Here is an 18,712-nt window from a genome sequence, read left to right on the forward strand (position 1 = left end):
AGGATCCCTATGCGCTGAGTAAATGAATGGAGAGGAGTGCATGACGCTGATTGGTCAGCGTCATACACTCCTCTGTACAACACCCACTTGGTCTAAAGTAAAAACACGCCCAGTTGGGCATTAAGCAACTCATTAGCATAAATCTAAAATCACTAAGTGGTGAAAACAGATAGTTTTATTAAATAAAAAGCATTACTGTCACCTGCATTATAGCGCCGATCTCCTTATGTAGGAGATAGGCCACTTCTAATGTGGTGACAGAGTCTCTAAGTCACCGTCACCAAATCAACATGGTTAGTTTGAGCCATCCTAACAATAGTTTTGCAGAGTAATTAGATTTCTATCTATGGACAGAAATAGTCGTCACATTTAATAAACTCATGTTTGGTTAATTGACATTAAACAATGAACAATTCAAAAATTACTTACACTTGTGGAGAGATGAGAACAGAAACTTCAGATAAAATAACGACAGACAAGAAACGAGTGGAGATATATTATTTTATACACACACAATCCTGGCTTTATTGCATACAACCCTCAATGTTTATGCTGTATGTTCCCAAGACAAAAGGGCAATCAATGAGCACAAAGACTGGAGAATATCCTAAACAAGACAGCATGGACTGAACTGCTTAAAGAGCAGAAGATGATTTTAAAAGGGGGCTGCAAATTCTACTTTACTAAAAAGACACATGCAGTCACAAAATGGGAGGATTGCATTGATGTGCCCGGGTCAAACAGGAGTAGGGAACCATCTGACCCAGGTTAAATGGGCTATGTTGTGTGGTTATATTTCACTGAAGACTTATTGCTGAAACACAACCATAACCAGTTTATTCTTCCATATGAAGAGACTCAAAACATGGAGTGTTGTATTTACTCCACGCGCAGTGGAAAAGCTGCATTCAGAGGTTCTTTTTGCTGCACATTTTTTTTTAATACGAGCAGAGTTTTCTGGTACATCACTACCTGGTTACATGAAGCGAAGTGGGGTAGTCACTACGTGAGCAGAAAAAGCATATTCTAGAGCAGTGATAGCCAACATGCTCCAGGGCACTCTGTCCAATCACCTAGAACAGGAGATCTGCCGTCTGTCTGTTTTAGGAGCACTGGAATCTCTAATTTCCAAAAGTCGAGAGAGGTAAGTTTATGTACATATCTTTAAAAACAACATATAAATCTATATTCCCAGCATATTGTCTTTGCCAAAGGAAAAATAAATAAATAAAGTTTTGGGCAAAATATATAAAGACAATGACCACAAAAACACCTGTGTGAACAATCCATATGTGTGTATGCCTACCCAGGCTGCATTTGAGACCACCATAATATGTTGGGCGGACCACCATAATATGTTGGGCGGACCACCATAATATGTTGGGCGGACCACCATAATATGTTGGGCGGACCACCACTGCACTAAAATATAGCCTATTAAATAATGCATATTTCATACCCTCAAGTCAGTCCTTGTCATAGGTATAAAGTAATATCTCACTGAGGGCAGTGGGTCCAGTGTAGTGTTAAAGTAAATCCCCCTTCGTAAAAGAAAACCTGATGCTTGATCAAATGCTGAATACGTAATGATATCCATTTTACAGCTCATTAATATTTGTCGCAGCATGGGGCATTTCAGATGATAGCATAGCTAAGCAAAGATAATCTACCACTGTCCAGAGTGAGACACACTACATACGGGGTCAGCTGTCAGAATACATAAAACTGCTGTGAGGTGGTGCCTAAAATGTTAAGAAATTCAATTTTCAAAGACTATTAGGGAATTCGGAGTTCGAGGAATCCCCCTATTAGGACCCTAATTTAGCAATCAGAGTAGAGACAAAAAAACAAAAAAGGATTGTTCAAAGCAGACGACTACTTGAATATTTAACTCCGCTTTGCCTCAGAGCTTATTGCACACTGCTGTATTACGGCTTAGGGTTTTACATGGCCTCTACCGTACCACTGGCATGCTATGGATTCAATAGAAAATTAATATTGTGGCATGCTCCATCAAAAACTATCTACGGAGGTATTTCTCCTCCCTGCCACGGAACCAGCTAGGGACAGACGCATTTATTTGCCCCAATTAAAAAAAAAAAGTGTTACTTTTCCAGGAGCCACACAAATATATATATTTCTATGTTACGGAGATACAGCAAAACACGGCTGCTCCGAGGACATTTCTGTAAATCAATGCCATCAAAATCAGAGATTATTATGGAAGTTTTGTTCTTTTTTGAGCAGTAAATTATTCCTACTTAACCAAATATCCTACTTCACCTTTAACCCCAATTTAATAAATTAAAGTATTTTGGGTAACCTGCCCTGTCTCTGCATTCACACAAATGGTCAAGCATGGTATGCCACACGTGGCTTTGTTTGACCATAACCGCTAATGGATAGGGGTTAGAGTAGCCAGCTTCATTTAAAAAAAAAAAAAGAGAAAAAAAAAAAGGGTTGTCTTCACGTGTGGATTCTACTAAAGTTTCTATTTACTCAAATTACCAGCATAGGACCGCAGCACTAAACAGCGAGCTCACACTAATCAAAAAGTATCAGTGAAAACCAGAGGTGTTACAGCCAAAACGGACACAGCAGTGCAGACTGCCAGCACATATGCCAAGCCTGGAGAACAAGTCGTGAGGGTGGCTAGTCCCAGAGGCTTTCACTAGAAGTGGCACTCCCTGCTTCAGTATCTCATCCATGTTCAGTTAGATTGCCCATTATCGATTTATAATAAAAGCACTGAATGCAGATGAATCTAAGAAAAAAAAAGGGACATTAAAAGGTGTTAACATACACCCAAAACTTTGCTCCTGCTACTTCAAACGGAGTGCTCACATAATTATTTTTTTTTGTTATTATCTTCACAAAACCTGGCGTGCGTCTCATATTTGAGGATGAGCTGGGCAGAGTACATGGAAGAAACAAGCAGAATGTATTCACACTGAAGAAAAAAATACGCCTACCAAAACTACACTGTGTGTACAAGGCCTAGGGAAAAGCGATGTGCATGGAGCAAGGCATATGGAGTTCGTGCAGCTCGTACTACAAAGCCATAAACACTACGTGAACTGCCGCATGCTGTCTCCGTACAGCCCCCTATTATGAGGTTAATCTCACCTAAAATAAATGCTTCTAGGGGAGAATACCTCTGAAATATAGCATCCTATAAAACATGCCACTTTTTTTTTTTTTCTATAATCTATGAGACTTTTTTTTGTATGCTCCCATATGACAGAGGCATACAGGGATACATTAAGGCCCCATAGACTTCTAATGGCTTCATATAACAGCACCGCACAACTTGGAGGTTGAATGAAGCTGGTATACAGTAATGTGTAGTAGACCTATAGCTGATGGCAGGTTAGTAAAGAACAGATGCATAGCAGAAGTATATAAATAGCAGATAAAGATTCAGTTCTGTATTTCATTCACTAGGCTTATATGCTATATGTTTAGCATACACTCGCAGTCTGTACGGTCCGGTCAGCTTTGGCTGTAGCGGATTCTAACTGGGGGCGGGGAGGGGGAAATAGGATTAAGCGAATTTAGCTATTCTAATGAAAAAATAAACTGGTCCCTATAGGAAATGCCTATGTTAAATTCTGTTGTTGCATCGTTTTCACATAAATAACAGTTACATTTTGTGCCATAATTTGTGTAGTTTTGAAGTTTGTCTATGTAATATATGCAGGGATGTAAACCCGGTTACCAAACGTCAAGCAACTTCTTTCTGCAAAAACTGCTTTTGTATATACTGTATTTTCAGCAAACAATTAACTTTTTTTTTTTTTTTATAGCTTTTGGATTACAATTATATCCTAGAAATCAAGAAAGAAAAAAAAATAGACAAATGTATTTCAATCCAGTTACCAACATTAAAATTCTGAATTCACAACATTAGTTAAATGAGAAGCAAATACAGAAAAAAATCTGCATAATAAAATCTAAGCCACACATAGACACCAATGACACAACTGTGTAGCAGCTGGTTTTGAACCCTTGTACTATAGCAGAAAGGGTGTGATTTCTTATTTCCTAAGCGGCAATATGTTAGCAAGGACAGGTTTAAATTAAGAATTGCCAAAGCAGACATATTCCTGGTTACAATAGTGTCAAAAGCAGGCTTGATTTCAACAGCAAAGCTCATGAAATACGCCACTTAAAAATACAGTGTAAAACCATGAACAGTAACATATCTGCAATGGAATAAGAATCACTTTCCCAGTTCAAATCAGCTGCCCATTGTATATTACACTGGTGCTGTTGTAAGTATCTACAATTTACAGAGGTGAGAGCTCCCTCTACAGATCATACATTTTACTTAAAATAAAAACTTAGGCAGGTGTTTACAAAAAAATATACTGCCTTTGGTCACGAAGGAATAAATAAAATCAATATTTTTCCAGATCCTATAAAACAATGCATGATTTAAAAATTACAGGTTTAAAGATGGGAAGATAAAAAGGCAGATGAGGATGATTGGCACGTTAGAGAACTGAGAAATCATAACAAGGTTTACAAAGTGTCCATATTCTCCTGCCTGAAAAAAGAACAAAAAAAAACAAAAACACGAAAGTAATCGATTTGTTTGACTAAGTAGTAAGGGGAAACTGGTCTTGTTCTATAGGCTTTTTAACCCAGGCTCCAAGTCCTGCCTTTTCAAAGGCTTTAAAGACGCTTTCCTTTGCCACTTGGTATTCTGAGGCGGATTGCTTTGTATCATAGTACAGGTTCGGTTTCCCAACTTTACATCTCAGATTGGAAGAAAGCTTTGGAAGCAAACACAAGCGGGGATTAGTAACCAACGTGAAATATATATATATATATATATATATATATATATATATATATACACACATACACATATATATATATATATATATATAATACTATAGTACTTATGAATTTCAGATTATAAAAATTGAATGTAGATTCTTTAAATGAGAGTGCAATGAGAATGGTTAATTAAAATTCCCCGTTTCTATGGCAGCATCATTAAAAATCTGTTACAATAGCATAGAATGAACCCAACATTCCTTGTAGCAGTTCGGCTCTATTCTTACCACGTTTAATGACGTTTGGCGTATGCTCTGGGTAGGATCCCGATGCATACTTCGAACGTGACGGATTGAGGGCAAAAGCGGTTCTTTTGGCTTCCACCGTATAAGCACACCTTTTTTTTTCTTCTAATTTTACGGCATATGAAAGCAAAACAGACTGCACTTTCCTAGAAGGTGGGCCACCGCAAATAAGTATACTGCGCGGTATATGTTTTTTTTACATTGTGGTTAATGGGCGACATATGCCACCATATATCTTTATAGTGGCATATGTTAAAGAGGCTCGGTCACCAGATTAGGAGTGCCCTATCTCCTACATAATCTGATCGGCGCTGTAATGTAGATAACAGTGGCTTTTATTTTGAAAAACGATCATTTTTGAGCAAGTTATGAGCTAGTTTAGATTTATGCTAATGAGTTTCTCAATGGACAACTGGGCGTGTTTTTACTTTTTACCAGAGTAGTGTACAGAGGAGAGTATGACGCTGACCAATCAGTGACCAGTGTCCTGCACTTCTCATTGTTCCAGCCCAGCTACTTTCACTGCACAATCACACTGTGCTGTGGATCATGCTGGGCTGGCACAATGAAGTGTATGAAGCTAATTGGTCACTGATTGGTCAGCCTCATACACTCCTCTGTACAACACCCAGTTGGTAAAAGTAAAAACATGCCCAGTTGTCCATTGAGAAACTCATTAGCATAAATCTAAACTAGCTCATAACTTGCTCAAAAATGATTGTTTTTCAAAATAAAAATCACTGTTCTCTACATTACAGCGCCGATCAGATTATGTAGGAGATAAGGCACTTCTAATCTGGTGACAGAGCCTCTTTAAGGGGTATACGTCGGGCGAATACTCCCGACGTATAGCCCCAGTGCAATGTGGACAAAGCCCAAGATTGACAACTCAACACTATGAAACTCACCTTCGTATGAATACGAATCCACCGACTGTAGAGAGCATGTTTACATAGACGTGATGCACGACCCATCTCATCCTTGCCAGTTGTAGCATTAATGACTTCAAGGCTGGCATCCCCTATTGCCCAGTTGACACTGAAACTGGGAGCTTTGCCTGGTTGGCGTGCTTCTGCATTACTAATACCTTACAACAAAATTTAAAAAAAAGTAAATTATTAAAGCTGCTGCAACAAAACCACACAAAAGAACTCCGTAGAGAAAGAGAAGAATATAGTATACACTTCATGACTTTCTTTGTGGCGTGTTGCAACTAATACAGATATAAAGAGACCAAGCACACCAAAATATAATATGGGTTTGTTGAATTTGACTGACTAATTTAGGAGTCCATACTCAAAAAGGCTTTTCGATTAAAGGGTAACTAAACGCTTAACAAACTTCTGACATGTCAGAAGTTTTGATCGGTGGGGGTCCGGGCACTGAGACCCCCACCAATCGCTAAAACGAAGAGGAAGAAGCGCTCCTGTGAGAACTCAGCCGCTTAGTTTCGGTTCGGCTTTTTCCGGAAAGCCAATGTAGCCCCATAGACTTTCTACTCACACGAGCGCTTCTGCCACTGCGTTTTAGTGATTGGTGGGGTTCTCAGTGCTCAGACCCCCACCGATCAAAACTTCTGACAAGTCACTATAACGTTAGAAGTTTGTTGAACGTTTAGGTTACTCATTAAGAATATTGGAAAAAATAAAGGATTCAGATTTATGCATTTTTTTTTTAAACAAAACATTACAGTACAGTGTCCGATAATTTCTCTTTATTTTGATATATTACAGAACAGCTTTAAACCTAAAAGCAATACACAGTATAGTACCTACCGCTCAGTAAAGGCTTGTTTAGTGAATACAGTGGGGGCAAATCTTCAATATCAGATATTCTCTGGTACACAGCCCTAGAGAGATGATCACCATGATACAGGCTGCCCAAGATAATACTGGAGAAATAGATTGGCTCGACAAAAAGACTGAAGAGAGATCCCTGGATTCCCACAACATTCCACCTGTATAGGGAGTTTGCAAAATGTAATGATTATCTTGCCTTAGAACAAGAAATATAAACAATCATTACATATTAAAAATGAACAACATGGCTTAAATAGTTTAATACCGATTAGAGCACATTAGGCTTCGTTCACATCTGCGTCAGGGCTCCGTCTAAGCTGTCCGCCAGGGGTACCCATGAACGGAAGCCAAACTGAAACAAACGAAAACCATAGATTTCTGTTTGCACCACCATTGATTTCAATGGTGACTGATCCGGTGCAAATGGTTCCGTTTGTCACCGTAGCTTAAGGGGTCAGTCGTTTGGACGGAATAAATAGCGCAGTCGACTACGGTATTTATTCTGTCAAAACCATAATAGCGATGCCAGATAGGTTTGCAAAACGTACTCCAAGGAATACCACTGACTTAAAAATACTGGAAACCTGACAGACCCCATTATAACGGCAAGAATAGTGCTGAGGATTGTGCGATTCCTGCTATCAAAAATACAGGATCCATGACGAAAACCTTAATACTTGCGTGGAAACCGCATGGAATGTGGCACAAAACAATGTATCGTATTGCTTCATTTTTTCCATGGAAGGTTGGTGAATCCGGTCTAATATATACGCATACTGTATACAATATAAATTGCTAGATAGCAAATTTTCCTCTGAAAGTCAACTGAACCAAAGCTTTTAACCTGCAATCTGATCAGATTTCATAAAACTTACCTGGCAATTTTATCGCTGCAAGACATGGTGAGCAATCTCTCTCCCTGTAAAACACCATCCCACGTTTGGATAGTACTGCTTGACCGCACAGGAATAGTACCTTCTCCAGACTCTATTTTGGTGCGAAGCTGTCCTCGTGCTTTTCGGTTAGGATGGCGATCACCCTGTTCTGTAACAATGTTTAATTTATTTTTTTAAATGTACTTGAGATATTACCATGAAAAAAAAAAAAGTAAAGCCCTTTTTAAATAATTATTTATATGACACCAAAGAACAGAGATGACACTACATCCACACTATACTGGATGGATTGTGACAAATACATTTTATCGACTGATACCAAGTAGTTTCTTTCAATAACCAAAAAAGAAAATCCTGCTTTACGGTCTTAATGGTTTAGGCCTTTCAGGAACTGGCTCAGCTCAGTAATCGTTTAGAAAAAAGATGAAGTCGCTTTAGAACAGATTTGTAATGTGGAATAAAAAGATGTATATAATTAAAAGGCAAACATCAATAAAACGGGGTGATATACAGTTGAGTGATTGCTTTAGTTTGTTTGACTCATAAAAGTGATAGAACAAAAGTGATTCTGACAAACCAATTATTTATCCTACATATTTCGGGAGGTTGTTTGACAATACACTCACTATACTGTATAGCAGCATATATATTATTTAACACTTGTTTATTATAGTAAGGATAGGTTCACATCACGTTTTCATCATGTTGAAACGTCTTTTTGTTAACAGGAAACAAATCTATTTGAGAACAGTAAATTTTTTGATGGCACCATCGTATGTATTTCCAAACAGATTTTTTTTTCTAAAGGTTCTATTCACATCTGCGCTAGAATCTGCTATATTCCATCAGAGGAACAGAATAATGAAAACAACGCAAGCACCAGAACAGTCACATAACTGATACTAATAGCACCCGATGAAGCCTATTGACTTTAATGGGTTCCAGTAAACCTGCGCTATTTTGGTCAGCAAATATGACTGAATTTGCGACGGAAACTCAGACGCAGATTTAAACTCAGCCTGAAGGTGTTAAATTAAATTGCAAGATTTAAAAAATAAAAAAAATAAAAAAATAAAAAAGTCAAACAGGCTGGTGCAGCAGAATGCCTATTCTGTAGCCAGACTTGCATTGTAGAAAATAAATAAATAAAATAAATAGATCTGTCAGGATCCAGTTCGACATGACAGAAAAATAAGACAGTCTCCGTTTTACTGTCCTGTTGAAAAAAAAACGGATCCTGATGGAAACTTGTCAAATGGAGATTTCTCATGGATCCGTAAACGGTTCTGTCTGGAAAGGAAAAAAAGCAAAAAACAAGTAGACATTTGAAAAAGATAGCTGAAGGTCATATGAACAGGCCCTTAGCCAAGCCTTCTTGGAGGATCCTTTAGCATATTTCCAAATAAGAAAAATATTTTGCATGGCATAAAAACGGCAGAAGCCTTAAAAATTTCAATTATAAACACCATACAGAGCATGGGACAGACCACTTATCTGCCGAGCGATCCATCCTCTGGGATACTCCATGCAAGATTTTATTTATGGGGACGATTTTACAGCGTTTTTTTGGTACAAGAATAAGGAGATGAGGATTCTAGTACCTTCTTGTCCAGCTTCATGTGGTGAGAAAATACGAGCATCTCCACATGGTGATGTACTGATGTACAGATGGAACTGAACATTGTCCTTCAATCTAAATCCACCATGTTCAGACTTCATAAATATGGATTTTTGCTGATCTTCTTTAGTGCTGAGGAAAAAGAAAAAAGTAGAGACTTGGGAATAAAAATGGTGTTTAAGCAGCTGAATGTTACTTAGACCCCATGCACACGAACGTGCTTTTGCGGCCGCAATTCCCCCTAAAATCCACGGGAGAATTGTGGCCCCATTTATTCCTATGGGGCCATGCACACGACCGTGGTTTCCACGGTCCATGCATGGCCCAGGAGCCCGCACCGCAGAAAGAACGGACATGTCTTATTACGGCCGTGTTCTGCGGTCCAGGCTCATAGGAAATAATGCACGCGGCCATGTGCACGGCCCACGATTTTCGGGTGGCTTGCGGGTGACACTCCGCCCCCGGCCGACTCGAAAGTCACGGCCGCGCACATGGCTACAGTCCTGTGCATGTTGCCTAAAGCAAAAAAAAAAAAAAACGCTAGAAAGAGCTGTGAAATATTATTTCCCTCTCTATTACCCTCTATATATGCCACACTGAATGTAATAGACTACAAGTTGTTTTGTAACGACCAATATGGGCCGTGTAAATGAGTGCCCATCAAGGAGACAAGCTCGTTGACTGGCGCGCGTTTGCTCTTTTCACAAGGACCTATGATTTATGTATGGGAACGAGAACTAGTTACTACTATTGCTCATCCCCATGCACTCTATCATGTTGGCAGCGCATCTCCCCATTTACCTCTAGCAATACCGTTTACATGTCATAGTAATAACGATCATACTAAAGCACCTCTGATGGAGTGAAAAGATTTCAGTCAAACATTTTTGGGGTCTGTTGAGGGAAAGAAAAGCGCTGCCTGCTTGCAGCATTATTTCTCCCGTCAAATATGAAAGAATTTGGGAGAGGCTCCAATGCAGATGTAAACATAACTGGAGGCATTAAAGATAACATTGCTGCATGCTTTTTTTCTTTTCTAAAAAAAGGAAACCGCTGCGGTTATATTTTTCTTCTCACCTTAGAAAGGATTCGAGCTGCGTGTAGAGAAATCTAAGCAGAGACCTGCGAGCTACAATTTCGGCATGACAGTCATTTAGCGCCAGGCCACGATCACTCATATACTCTCCATTGATGCATTTTGTTCCAGTGGACACACTAATAACCTGGGCATCTTTCACATCTATTCCTAAGTATAAAAATAATCATTATTGAGCAGATTTGTGCGGGGGGAGGGGGGGGGGGGGTTATGCGAGCAGATTTGTGCGGGGGGAGGGGGTTATGCGGACAGATTAGCGCAGAGGGGGGGGGTGAAACAAATAAAGAGCAAACATTACAAAAGTACCTGTTGTCATCACAACTCCAGCTAGGACTTTTCTCCTTGCATGTGGGGAGGTGAAATTATCTGTTAGCTCGCTGAACTTATCTACAACCAAACGTGCAACGGCATCAGCCAGGACCTATAAACATGAAAAGTAACAAAGTTAGTCAGTCATTCTGCTGGTGTGGTAAATCTGTACTTCTCTTTATGGCCAAAATTCTCGTGATAAAGTATGTGAGCATTCCCTTAGTCTCTTATTAAAAGGGTATTCCCAGAATTGACAAATTAGTACCTGTCCTGTGGATAGGTGATAATCATCTGATTGCTGGGAGACCCACCACAGGGTTCCCCACAGAAGGCGAAAATGGGGTCCCAAACCACTCGTTGCTCCTCACCCCACCACCTCGAGCATGTGCGCCATCGCTTCATTAAAGAGACTCCGTCACCAGATTATAAATGCCCCATCTCCTACATAATCTGATCGGTGCTGTAATGTAGATAAGCGTTTGTTTTTTTATTTTTTTTAAAAACAATCATTTTTGACCAAGTTATAAACAATTTTAGATTTATGCTAATTAGTTACGGCACCGATCAGATTATGTAGGAGATAGGGCATTTATAATCTGGTGACAGAGCCTCTTTACTTTTTTATGGGACTGATAGAAGAAGCAGGGTGCTCTCCTCAGCGGTTTGTCAATCCCATAGACTTTGAATGGAACGGCAGATTGCATGCTCCACTGCTGCTCCATTCAATGTCCTCACTGCGGTCATGCAGTTAGAATGAACGATTCTGGGTCAACCCCCTTTTAGCTTTACAGATTACACATACATAAAAGTGGCCATATATCCACAATAGCTAAAGTTTAGTAATTATTTTATTGTACTTTGAGATACTGGGATATTTACATTCTATTAAAGTAGCCATTTTTCCAAATGTGACCACAGAAGGTGCAGTCCTATTGATTAGCTGTCACTATTGAATTAGTTTCACAGCAAATGATAGTAATACTGTCACTATGAAATTAACATTCAGAGAAAATTACCATGGATAGTAAATGTGAGAAATCAATGCCCAATTGAAAAATAACTTCTGTAAAAATGGCCACCACAACCAAATTAAATACGGGCCAAGATCTCTTTTAGGGTATGTGCACACACACTAATTACGTCCGTAATTGACGGACGTATTTCGGCCGCAAGTACCGGACCGAACACAGTGAAGGGAGCCGGGCTCCTGGCATCATACTTATGTACGATGCTAGGAGTCCCTGCCTCGCTGCAGGACAACTGTCCCGTACTGAAAACATGATTACAGTACGGGACAGTAGTTCCACGGAGAGGCAGGGACTCCTAGCATCGTACATAAGTATGATGCTAGGAGCCCGGCTCCCTGCACTGTGTTCGGTCCGGTACTTGCGGCTGAAATACGTCCGTCAATTACGGACGTAATTAGTGTGTGTGCACATACCCTTAATAGAACAAACATAACAGCTGAACTTTCCCTCCTGCTCTTAACATATCACCATTTAAGTTTCATGTGGAAATCCTCTTTAAAAGTTAACATGTGTTTCAAACAAGGATCAAATTACAAAGCAGTGCTGATCTGATGTGTCCTGCACGGTCACTGCTTTTTCATAAAGTTATTTACATGTACCAGAAAACCCCTTCGGTACACCACTCCCAGCTCATACATCAATTGATCTATAGGCCCTCTGACAGAGGCCAAAAGAGCATGTCGGTATACCCTTTTTCAACTCCATGCAGCGCAGTCTGCTGAACTATTCCAGAGGCATACTGCAAGAAAAATATACTGTGTTGTATACGGGTTTTTTTGGTACACAAGAGCTTATGGGCAATGGATGCCACTGTATGCAGTGGCATCAGTCAGAGGCATCCTTCAGATGTAGAAGTCGTGAAATATTCCTCCACATATACCTCTAATGTACGCTCCAAACGCAGTGTGAATAGATGCTTGTTTTAAAATAGCAGAGCTCACGATGACCGCTCCAATCCTTTTCATCAATGCGAAGAAACTGAGGTGGTGCTAGTGGTGAGGAGGATTGCCTCTTTTCCACTTACCTAATCTTAGGGATTGCAGTAGGGCTGGGCAGAAAAACTAAAAAACCGTAACGAAACCGAAATTCGGCGCAATTGACAGACGGCATCATGTGCATTTTGTTTTTTTCAATTATTTTTTCCCGGTTTCAACTGTATCTGCATCCTCAGGACACAGATACAGTTAAAGCCAATGGTTGAGCAGGGAGCCGTAAGGTCTACCATCCACTATGTATCGCCGTATGCTCATGGCTTGGCGCAGATAGGCACGAGGCAGTGATGTAATCGTGCCTGTCTGAGCCACACAGACCGGAGGTGCAGAGGGATCTCCTCTATTAGTCATTGGAAAGGGTTTAGGGGAGTATGTATTTTATTAGGCATTATTGGGACAGTGTGGGGTCAGCTATAGGGGCATTATACTGTGTGGAGGGCAGCAATAGGGGGCATTATACTGTGTGGAGGGCAGCAATAGGGGGCATTATACTGTGTGGAGGGCAGCTAATGGGACATTATACTGTGTGGAGTAGGGATGCACGATGCATCGAAACTTCGATACTGTTTTGATACTCTGCATCCCCAAACGGTTCGATACTGTTATTTCATGTATTTTATTGCGTCCGCACAGCTAAGTATAGTAACACATGAATGCTTATGAGAGCGGCGCTGTGGCTGTGTAATGCAGTCATTGCCCCGCTCCTGAGATGTGCGCGCCGTCACGATGCTTTGATGCGGCTGGCGCTGTACTAATGAGCATCGGCACTGAAGAAAGAACATGGCGTGCGCACTGCAAAACACCCCCATGTTCTGTCCTCGGTGCCTGCGCCGCCGCTTATTATAGTGCAGCGCCGGCCGCATCACCTCATGCTGACCTTGTCGTCAGGAGCGGGGCAATGGTTGTATTACACAGCCGCAGCCCTGCTCTATAACGGCGGAGATCAGAGAAACCTCTCCTCTCCGCCGCTATTCCCCTGAATGCTGAAATCAAAGCTGACTGAAGCGTTCAAGAGGAAGTGAGATGGGGGGGATGCCCCTTGGATCGCGTCACAGAAATTCCCTGTGACGCGATTGAGGGACATACCATATATGGGCAGACAGCCCAGGGTCCATTGAAGGACCCCAGGGCTGTCCTACCATATTTCCTGTTGTTAGGGCATACTTAGGTATGTCCTAACAACTGCCTGTGTACTATCAGTACACAGTCTAATGTACGGTCATATAGATATATACCAGTACATTAAAGTTTAAATATAAAAGTAAAAACAAAGTAATGTTAAATTAAAAAAATAAAAAAAATACACATTACACCTTTTTTACAATAAACATTAAAATAAGTCTCAATACATAAAACATACACATATTCAGTATTGGCGCGGCCGTAATAACCTGCACAACAATTTTTTTTGTATCATTTATGATGTGTACGCTGTAAAAAAATAAAATAAAAACTGCTTTCTATCACTTATTGTGGGGCACGAGGTGCGATTAATTTAACCTCCATGTTCCTCACATTAATAGTAATTAACCCCATCATGTACCTTACACATTAACCCATTATGACTGAGAAACATGATGGGATTAATTACTATTAATGTGAGGCACATGGAGGTTAAAATTCATCACACCACAAACACTTTTTCATTACTGTTGGCAAAGTATCGAATTGGTATCGAAGTCCAAGTTCTGGTAGCGTGACATCCCTAGTGTGGAGGGCCGCTATAGGGGGCGTTCCACCGTGTGGAGGGCCGCTATAGGGGCATTATACGGTGTGGAGGGCCGCTATAGGGGCATTATACGGTGTGGAGGGCCGCTATAGGGGCATTATACGGTGTGGAGGGCCGCTATAGGGGCATTATACGGTGTGGAGGGCCGCTATAGGGGCATTATACGGTGTGGAGGGCCGCTATAGGGGCATTATACGGTGTGGAGGGCCGCTATAGGGGCATTATACGGTGTGGAGGGCAGCATTATGGGGCATTATACGGTGTGGAGGGCAGCATTATGGGGCATTATACTGTGAGGGCAGCATTATGGGGCATTATACTGTGAGGGCAGCATTATGGGGCATTATACTGTGAGGGCAGAAATGGGGGCATTATACCGTGTGGACGGCAGCAACATTATACGGTGCGGAGGGCAGCTATGGGGAGCATGATACTGCGTGGGGGCAGCTATGGGGAGCATGATACTGCGTGGGGGCAGCTATGGGGAGCATGATACTGCGTGGGGGCAGCTATGGGGAGCATGATACTGCGTGGGGGCAGCTATGGGGAGCATGATACTGCGTGGGGGCAGCTATGGGGAGCATGATACTGCGTGGGGGCAGCTATGGGGAGCATTATACTGCGTGGGGGCAGCTATGGGGAGCATTATACTGCGTGGGGGCAGCTATGGGGAGCATTATACTGCGTGGGGGCAGCTATGGGGAGCATTATACTGCGTGGGGGCAGCTATGGGGAGCATTATACTGCGTGGGGGCAGCTATGGGGAGCATTATACTGCGTGGGGGCAGCTATGGGGAGCATTATACTGCGTGGGGGCAGCTATGGGGAGCATTATACTGCGTGGGGGCAGCTATGGGGAGCATTATACTGCGTGGGGGCAGCTATGGGGAGCATTATACTGCGTGGGGGCAGCTATGGGGAGCATTATACTGCGTGGGGGCAGCTATGGGGAGCATTATACTGCGTGGGGGCAGCTATGGGGAGCATTATACTGCGTGGGGGCAGCTATGGGGAGCATTATACTGCGTGGGGGCAGTGTCAAGGGGCATATTATATACAGTAGTATACAGCAGGCTCAGGGGATAAATATTAATTCAATGGTGCAGCATGCAAATAGGGGGCATGGTATGCAAAAAGGAGTGTGATCTAAATAGTCGAGGTTACATGTTCAATGAATCTGGATTTTGATTTATGTCATAATCGCCCAGCCCTAGATTGCAGTAGTGAAAAATATTTTGGGTGGTGGGAAATGTCAATAGACCAACAAAAAGAAACTTTAAAACAGGTACACAAGATGTCGAACTATAAAAAAACAAAAAAACGGAATAAAATGTGCTCATAGCGGTTTTTCCAACAGGCTTGTAGAAATCTTGATAAACTATTGAGGGGAGAACACTTAGCCTCCCTGGTCTCATAATGCAGATTGGCTGTACATTGACTGCTGTGACACACATTTGCGAAAAGGAGTGGAGAAAAATGACCATTGGGATGCAAATAGATTAATTTGTGATACATTTCTTGCAGTTCTGATTACAATATGAAACAGAATAGGATCAAAGAGGACAGAGGGAATTAACAATTTTTTTTCCACTTTTTCGGCATGCATATTATATACACACACGTGTTAAATATTAGTTTAATAAAATTTTGGAAGCTTTTAACTTCTTACTAGTAGAAAGATCAGAAAATCAAAGGGGTTATTAGAGTTAGTAAAAAAAATATTTATTTTTTTACCATCTGCGGCAAATGCCTAAACAAAAACTAAAAACTACTCACCTACTCTTTCAAGCACTAACATGTGACCACTGCAGTCAATCTAAAGACTAATGAACGAGTCGTACTGCTGGCATTATGGCACCCATCGCTGAGCGTACATATCAGGAATACAACCCCCTAACCACTGAGGCCCGATTGGCTGCAGAGGTTACACGATGGCCACGTGCAAACACCGACAACCGGAGCATCAGCGCTGGTTCGCCAGGGAAAAGAGTAGAGCTGATTGATTATTTTTTTAGGACCTTTGCAGTTTGTATTTAAAAAAAAACAAAAAACAACCCAAAATACAGATAACCCCTTCAGTTTCGCAAAAGAAAAAAAACAAAAACCACAAGAATGAAGATGTGATGCATTAAAATGTCAAACAACAAAGCTGAAAATATTAACCAAAAAGGTTTGCTCAAGTGCCTTACCTGAGGTAAGTGCAACTGTAGGCCTTCACTTGGCACAGGCTGTCGTGAAGGAGTCTGGTCCAACTGCATGTTAAATAATGATGCCAAAGATGACTGAGCTGCACGCGCCTTGGCAAGTTTCTTGTTTCTACCAGACCCTTCAAAAGTTTGGTTGTCTACCGTGACCGACATGACAAAGTTCTTAGCATGGCTTTCCCCGCTCTCTGACACAAAGTCATACTTCAGTCCTGGTCGCAGCTCATTAAGGATCATTACAGGGTTTTTCCCACTTGAAGGTGGAAAAAATGATGGAGTTGGAAGTGGAGACTGGATGAGATTGCAAGATCCAGCCAATGCCATGCTATAGTCACTTGTTGAATTAAAGGCTTCATTCCCGTTGGAGCCCAAGAAAAATGCATCATCGGCCTGCTCAGGTTTTTCAAATCCATTGAAGAGTGTGTCTGGGAAGTCAGCTTGGTCAGAAGTAAAGTCGGTATTTATAGATAGAGTTCTCCCCATTGCTACGTGAGCTTCTGATGCATTGGGAAATTGCACAAAGGATCGTAATGCTTTTTCAGCTGCATGAAGCTTGGCCTTCTTTTTTGTTGGCCCTGAACCCTCGAATGCTTGCCCATTAACCTCAACAGTCATAATAAAAACTGGTGCATGAACTGGTCCAGACTGAGAAAGAAGTTTATATTGCAAGCCTGGCTTTATTTCATTCAACTGCATGAGCGCATTCTTTGGCAATACAGGCCCTGGTGTTTTCTTCCTCTTCTTCGGACGAAACTTGGAATGGCCATTATTACCTTCCTCCAATGGTCGTTTTCTGTTGCTTCCCTCACCCCCATTGGATAGCTGAGCCCCCTCCCCGGTACTTTGGCCATTCCCATCCTTTCTTGACACTCCATCCATGTTACGATTTTCTTTAACGTCAGTGCTGCTTGAACCTGTGGTGCCCAGAAAGAGTAACTTACAACGCCTTCGTTGCAGGATCTTGTAAATGCAAAATTTATAGATTCCTTTATCGATCTTTGTCACTGGTTCAGTGATGTGTGGTCACGGAATATATATTAAGTTGAAAGGCAAATACTACTTGCCACCAACATTGAACATAAAATTTAATACATTTTTCCATAATTAAAAAGTATTTTTTCTGGCCACCTATTTATCTTCTCTATTCATGATTGATACCCTTCGTAAATGAAAACTATACATGCAACAGCAAGGACAAGAATATCCATATATCTAAAACTGAAACATGATGCATTCTGTTAATCTATGAATGGAGTTATTCATTTCATCAAATAGATTATCTTAATGGATTATTAAAGAGCCTGTTCTCCTAAATATTGCATTTTTATTAACATAGTCCCAAGTCAAACTGAATTTTGGAACAGGAACTCTGAGCAAACACACACCACTTTACCCAGCTAACAAAGCTGATGGAATGGTTGCTAAATTTTCATTTATAACATCCTCCAGCAAAAGCTCGATAGGTTACTCCTTTCGGCGCTCAACAGACCAAGAGGGAAAAAACATTTTGAAATCAAAAATATGCAATACTTGTTTGCTGATAGGATCATATCTTTCACAAGAGACCATATTTAGTATAATAAAAAGCTAAAAAGTAAAATGGTAAAATATGCTAGTTAATTGCTAAACAAAATAAAAAATAGCCCATATATTACCTTTCAATTATGAATTCCACTCTCCTACAAAGCTAGCCAACTAAACTGAATATAGACGGTTCCTCATGTCTGCACACAAGACCATCAGAATAATGTGTCGAGTACCTGTTAACTTATTAAAATAGTCTAGAGAGAACGACTGATTTTTACAACTACACATCGTGGTTTAAATGTAGACACTGGGAAGCACAAAAATAGTGGAGCCAGTGAGCAAATTGTCCTTCCTAGATGTTAACTTAAGAGAAGCCTCTAACGCACCTTGCTAGGAGACCATTTAAAGCTTCATTTACTAAAAT

The 18,712-nt window shown here is 40.9% G+C and overlaps 1 protein-coding gene across 4 annotated transcripts in view; it reads right to left on the reverse strand.

Annotated features, from left to right (window-relative positions):
* Positions 1-487: 487 nt before the first annotated feature.
* Positions 488-18,712, reverse strand: part of ADARB1 (adenosine deaminase RNA specific B1) — a 128,250-nt gene continuing 110,025 nt past the window's right edge. For all 4 annotated transcript variants that reach the window (XM_075829700.1, XM_075829701.1, XM_075829702.1 and 1 more), the window contains 8 exons: positions 16,747-17,675; positions 10,806-10,920; positions 10,481-10,649; positions 9,387-9,535; positions 7,765-7,933; positions 6,866-7,047; positions 5,999-6,177; positions 488-4,778 (listed from right to left, as the gene is read on the reverse strand). In XM_075829700.1, the coding sequence (XP_075685815.1) occupies positions 4,602-4,778; positions 5,999-6,177; positions 6,866-7,047; positions 7,765-7,933; positions 9,387-9,535; positions 10,481-10,649; positions 10,806-10,920; positions 16,747-17,675 (2,069 nt within the window). In that variant the 3' untranslated portion in view covers positions 488-4,601. The remainder of the gene's footprint in view (positions 4,779-5,998; positions 6,178-6,865; positions 7,048-7,764; positions 7,934-9,386; positions 9,536-10,480; positions 10,650-10,805; positions 10,921-16,746; positions 17,676-18,712) is intronic.

The sequence above is a fragment of the Rhinoderma darwinii genome, chromosome 6, assembly GCF_050947455.1.
Source record: "Rhinoderma darwinii isolate aRhiDar2 chromosome 6, aRhiDar2.hap1, whole genome shotgun sequence".
NCBI lineage: Eukaryota > Metazoa > Chordata > Amphibia > Anura > Rhinodermatidae > Rhinoderma > Rhinoderma darwinii.